Genomic DNA, 5748 nt, shown 5'->3' on the forward strand with positions numbered 1-5748 from the left:
GGGAGGAGGCTGGGCCTGGACCCCGGGTCTGAGGGAGGAGGCTGGGCCTGGACCCTGGGTCTGAGGGAGGAGGCTGGGCCTGGACCCTGGGTCTGAGGGAGGGGCCTGGGCCTGGACCCTGGGTCTGAGGGAGGAGGCTGGGCCTGGACCCCGGGTCTGAGGGAGGAGGCTGGGCCTGGACCCTGGGTCTGAGGGAGGAGGCTGGGCCTGGACCCCGGGTCTGAGGGAGGAGGCTGGGCCTGGACCCTGGGTCTGAGGGAGGAGGCTGGGCCTGGACCCCCGGGTCTGAGGGAGGAGGCTGGGCCTGGACCCCTGGGTCTGAGGGAGGAGGCTGGGCCTGGACCCTGGGTCTGAGGGAGGAGGCTGGGCCTGGACCCTGGGTCTGAGGGAGGAGGCTGGGTCTGGACTCCTGTGTCTGAGGGAGGAGGCTGGACTCCTGGGCCTGAGGGTTAGGGTTGAGCTGAACTCCTGTGTCCTGAACTCTCTCCCCTTCTCAGATCCAGCAGGGGCCAGTCCTCATCTGGCAGTCCCTGAGAGGCACCATGGAGGGATCCCTTCTCCCGTCCTTGCTAATTCTACTGCTGTCCTTAGCCCTGGGGACTGCTGGACAAGATGGTGAGGCCCTTCCCGGCGTCCCCCCTGAACTCTCCAAGCAATCCCTGGGTCGGCGCTCCCTCCTCCCGGGCATCTTCCTCCCCTGGGGGGCTGCCTGGCTTCCTCCCAACTCCAGGGGCCCCTGCCTGCCCAGGGCCCTGTCTCCTCCCCTCAGCGTCTCTCCATCCTCTCGGCCTGGGATGAGACGCTCCCGCGGGCTTTGAGAATGTCCTCCATCCGCGGTGCGTTTCCGGGGTCTCCATCCCCGCCCTGCGTCCCGGCGGCCGCCGCGCCCCCCTCTGCTGCCGTTCACGCACGTGTCTCCACGTTTCTCCTCAGATCAGGGTGACAAGAGTGGGGACAAGATCATCGATGGCTTCCCGTGTGAAAGAGGCTCCCACCCGTGGCAGGTGGCCCTGCTCAAGAACAGCCAGCTGCACTGCGGGGGCGTGCTGCTGGACGAGCGCTGGGTGCTCACCGCTGCCCACTGCAGGATGAGGCAGGTGGCCCCGGGCGCGGCCGGCGGGGGAGGGGGGGGGGGACGGGGGGATGGGCAGCCAGGCCTCCACCCCTCTCTGGGTCCCTGTCCCTTTCCCTCTGTCAGGTCTCTGAATGTCACTTCCTTCTCCCAGTGAGTACAACGTGCACTTGGGCAGCGATCGGCTGGGGGACAAGAGTGCCCAGAAGATCAGGGCCTCAAAGTCCTTCCGACACCCTGGCTACTCCACCAAGACCCACGCCAACGACCTCATGCTTGTGAGGCTGAACAGCCGGGCCAGGCTGTCGTCGAAAGTGAAGAAGGTCGACCTGCCCTCCAGCTGCGAACCCCCGGGCACCACATGCACTGTCTCTGGCTGGGGCACCACCACCAGCCCTGACGGTGAGGCTGCCTCAGGGACAGGAGCTCAGGCCCCGCCTCCTCCCTCAGACCCAGGGGCCAGCCCCAGCCTCCCCCCTCAGACCCAGGGTCCAGCCCCAGCCTCCTCCCTCAGACCCGGGGGCCAGCCCCAGCCTCCCCCCTCAGACCCAGGGTCCAGGCCCAGCCTCCTCCCTCAGACCCAGGGTCCAGGCCCAGCCTCCTCCCTCAGACCCGGGGTCCAGGCCCAGCCTCCTCCCTCAGACCCAGGGTCCAGGCCCAGCCTCCTCCCTCAGACCCAGGGTCCAGGCCCAGCCTCCTCCCTCAGACCCAGGGTCCAGGCCCAGCCTCCTCCCTCAGACCCAGGGTCCAGGCCCAGCCTCCTCCCTCAGACCCAGGGTCCAGGCCCAGCCTCCTCCCTCAGGCCCCGGGGGTCCAGGCCCAGCCTCCCCCCTCAGACCCAGGGTCCAGGCCCAGCCTCCTCCCTCAGACCCAGGGTCCAGGCCCAGCCTCCTCCCTCAGAACCAGGGTCCAGGCCCCGCCTCCTCCCTCAGACCCAGGGTCCGGGCCCAGCCTCCTCCCTCAGACCCAGGGGTACAGGCCAGCCTCCTCCCTCAGACCCAGGGGTCCAGGCCCAGCCTCTTCCCTCAGACCCAGGATCCAGGCCCAGCCTCCTCCCTCAGACCCAGGGGTCCAGGCCCAGCCCCTCTTCTTCAGACCCTGAGGTCCAGGCCCAGCCTCCTCCCTCAGACCCAGGGGTCCAGGTCCAGCCTCCTCCCTCAGACCCAGGGGTCCAGGTCCAGCCTCCTCCCTCAGACCCAGGGTCCAGCCCCGCCCCAGCCTCCTCCCTCAGACCCAGGGTCCAGCCCCAGCCTCCTCCCTCAGACCCAGGGTCCGGGCCCAGCCTCCTCCCTCAGACCCAGGGTCCAGGACCAGCCTCCTCCCTCAGACCCAGGGTCCAGGCCCAGCCTCCTCCCTCAGACCCAGGGTCCAGGACCAGCCCTCCTCCCTCAGACCCAGGGTCCAGGCCCAGCCTCCCCCCTCACACCCAGGGGTCCAGGCCCAGCCTCCTCCCTCAGACCCAGGGTCCAGGCCCAGCCTCCTCCCTCAGACCCAGGGGTACAGGCCAGCCTCCTCCCTCAGACCCAGGGGTCCAGGCCCAGCCTCTTCCCTCAGACCCAGGATCCAGGCCCAGCCTCCTCCCTCAGACCCAGGGGTCCAGGCCCGGCCTCCTCCCTCAGACCCAGGGGTCCAGGCCCAGCCCCTCTTCTTCAGACCCTGAGGTCCAGGCCCAGCCTCCTCCCTCAGACCCAGGGGTCCAGGCCCGGCCTCCTCCCTCAGACCCAGGGGTCCAGGCCCAGCCTCCTCCCTCAGACCCGGGGTCCAGGCCCAGCCTCCTCCCTCAGACCCAGGGGTCCAGGCCCAGCCTCCTCCCTCAGACCCAGGGTCCAGGCCCAGCCTCCTCCCTCAGACCCAGGGTCCAGGCCCAGCCTCCTCCCTCAGACCCAGGGTCCAGCCCCAGCCTCCTCCCTCAGACCCAGGGTCCGGGCCCAGCCTCCTCCCTCAGACCCAGGGTCCAGCCCCGCCCCAGCCTCCTCCCTCAGACCCAGGGTCCAGCCCCAGCCTCCTCCCTCAGACCCAGGGTCCAGGCCCAGCCCCCTCCCTCAGATCTGGGAGCCTGGCCTTGGCCCTTCGGGTACTCTGGCCCCATCCTCTCCCCATCAGCACCAGCAGCCCGGGCACCCACGCCTCTGACTGACACTGTCCCCTTCCCTGCAGTGACCTTTCCAGCAGCGCTCATGTGCAGTGATGTCCAGCTCATCTCCTCCAAGGACTGCAAGAAGGTTTACAAGGACCTCCTGGGGAAAACCATGCTGTGTGCTGGTGTCCCTGACTCCAAGACCAACACGTGCAACGTGAGCACCCCCCCTCCAGCCTCCGCCCTGCCTGCCTCCTCTCAGCTCTGAACCTGCCCTTGCCGTCTCTGCAGGCCTGAGGTCCTCAGCTCTCTCTACCCCTCTCTCTGCCAGGTCAGGGGCAGGACCCCACCCAGGGGCTGCTGTGACCCTGGGCATGTGCAGAGTTCAATGGGACTGAAAAAGATGGATGGGGCCACTCAGCAGCCTCAGACACCAAGAACTCAGTGATTAAGATGAATCATATTCTAAGCAACACATTTTTAATATTATTCATGCAGAAAGCCCACAAAGAACAGAGTGTCACAATTTTAAATGAAAAGTGGATTCGTTTTATTGAATGTCCTTTTGCTTCAGGCACCAGCCTGGTTCAGCACAGCCTGGGACTGAAGCTGTTATTATTTAAAATTTGCTATTGTGTCATCCAGGTGGTAGTTTTTTGACTTACATTTGATCTTGAAAGTATTATCTTAAAGCATTATTTACTGTGATTACTGAGATTTTACACCTGATGCTAATTCCTCACTTGCCTGACCCTTGTCCTGATCCTGTCCCCTCTTCCTCATCTGTTGTCACCACCCTCTGTCTGAACATTTCCCCGCATCTCTCTCTTTATGCCCAACTTCATTCTTTCTCTTAGTTGTCTCTGTGTTGGGCAGGCTTGGTCCCCACCTGCCCATGACTCCTCCCTTTCAGCCCTCAGGGGAGGTGGAACAGTGTTATTAGGAACGAGGAAGGACAAGAGCATGTTCTGGACAGAGTGGGCATCCTTCCCTCCTCTGTTGGAGGCTGGCTTCGTGAAGGCACAAGCTGTGTAGGGACCCTGAATCTCACACTCAGAGGGTCCCACGCTTGGTTTAAAGCTCCCCTGTTGCTGTCCTGGAATTCCTGGCCCACTTCATGCAGGAGGGGTCATACATCATTCCCCTGGAGAAATGCTCCTCTGCCCACTGGCTTGGAAAAGTCCTTATCGTTCACCTTGTGTGGGAAAATTAATGGCCTACGCATCCTTGGAAGCCCCGCTCCCTTCCTGAGATTGGCTGCGTTGGCCAGGCTCAAACCCAGGTCTGTCCATTCTGCTAGGGTACTAATTCCTGCTCTCCCATTGGTTCACAGAGATGAGTCTCTTCTCATTGGCCAGAGTGGAAGCCAATGGTCTGGCAAGACAAAGACCTGAGCTGGTGTAGAAGACTGAGTTAGGACTCTAGGGGGCTTTGATCTGAATCCAAAGCTAATCCATTTTCCCTCCTTTGTTCCCTCCAGGGTGACTCAGGAGGACCATTGGTGTGCAAAGGTACCCTGCAAGGTATAGTGTCCTGGGGAACTTTCCCTTGTGGCCAACCCAATGACCCAGGTGTCTACACCCAAGTCTGCAAGTTTACCAGTTGGATAAAAGAGACCATGAAAAGGTATCGCTAACGCGACACCAAGAGTGAATACATCACCGCGTGCTCTGAACAGAAAGCTTGCGGAGATAAGGACGTGGATGGCCTGTAAAGTCATAGCTGACTTTCTTTCCTTAAAGACATAATAAAACCTCCACAATGCACCATGTTTATAAACCTGTCAAAATAGCAAGGATCTAAAACCCAAAGAAGTAAGAAAACAAAACAAAAACCCTCCGTGCTGTGGAAACACAGCGAGACCAGCACTCTCAAACCCTGGAGCAGTAAATTTGTACAGTCTTTCTGGAAGGTGGTTTGGCCACATGAATTGAAAACCTCACTTAGTGCATTTGACCCAGTAGCTCCAATTCTAGGGAGAAAGTACCAAAATTAAAAAAAAAAAAATCAACGAGGTTTGAATCCATCACCACATTATGTATTGTGGCAAAATCATGGAAACACTGAATACCTTCCAAAGGAATGGCTTGTCTAGACATTGGGTCAGGTTGTCCAAGGATGTGACAAAGTTATTAAAAATAATACTCAGGCAGAATTGTGTCATGCAAGAATGTTTAGACCATATGATGTTAAACGAAAGAAAACCACAAAAAAATATGTGATCCTAACCATGTAGAATGTATGTAAAATGAAATGTTCACGGAATAAAACCTGGAAGGACATGTGCCAACCTGCAGGTGGTGTTGATGCTGAGAGTCTCCTTTCTTCTGCTGACTCCTTTATGGATGTGCATGTTCATAGCCTGAAAACTCGGGCTGAGAAAGCTCCAAAGTCCTACGGTTGCCAGGGAGGACTGCTTGAGGAGGGAGACCAGGAAAGTGTGTCTGACCTGGAGCCTGGTCTCTCCTCCACCTGGTCAGCATTTCTCTCCATTTCGGGGGTCTCAGTTTTCTCGTTTGTAAAGTGGGAGATAGAAAGGGTGGGAAGAAGGAGGAGAGGACCTGCCCACTACATCAGGTGGCGGGATGTGAAAATGCTC

At 60.2% G+C, this 5748-nt stretch overlaps 1 protein-coding gene across 2 annotated transcripts; it reads left to right on the top strand.

Moving 5' to 3' along the window:
* The first annotated feature begins 542 nt into the window (after window positions 1-542).
* Klk7 (kallikrein related peptidase 7) lies at window positions 543-4785 on the top strand. 2 transcript variants are annotated; one of them, XM_026406366.2, is made up of 5 exons: window positions 543-615; window positions 934-1097; window positions 1231-1474; window positions 3230-3366; window positions 4630-4785. In XM_026406366.2, exons 1-5 carry the CDS (start codon window positions 543-545, stop codon window positions 4783-4785), a joined length of 774 nt encoding a protein of 257 aa, XP_026262151.1. The 2 variants fall into 2 exon arrangements, with proteins under 2 accessions (XP_026262151.1, XP_026262152.1); XM_026406367.2 differs by having other exon boundaries at window positions 934-1093; window positions 1227-1474.
* Window positions 4786-5748: the final 963 nt, after the last annotated feature.

Source organism: Urocitellus parryii, chromosome 15 (genome assembly GCF_045843805.1).
Source record: "Urocitellus parryii isolate mUroPar1 chromosome 15, mUroPar1.hap1, whole genome shotgun sequence".
Classification (NCBI taxonomy): Eukaryota; Metazoa; Chordata; class Mammalia; order Rodentia; family Sciuridae; genus Urocitellus; species Urocitellus parryii.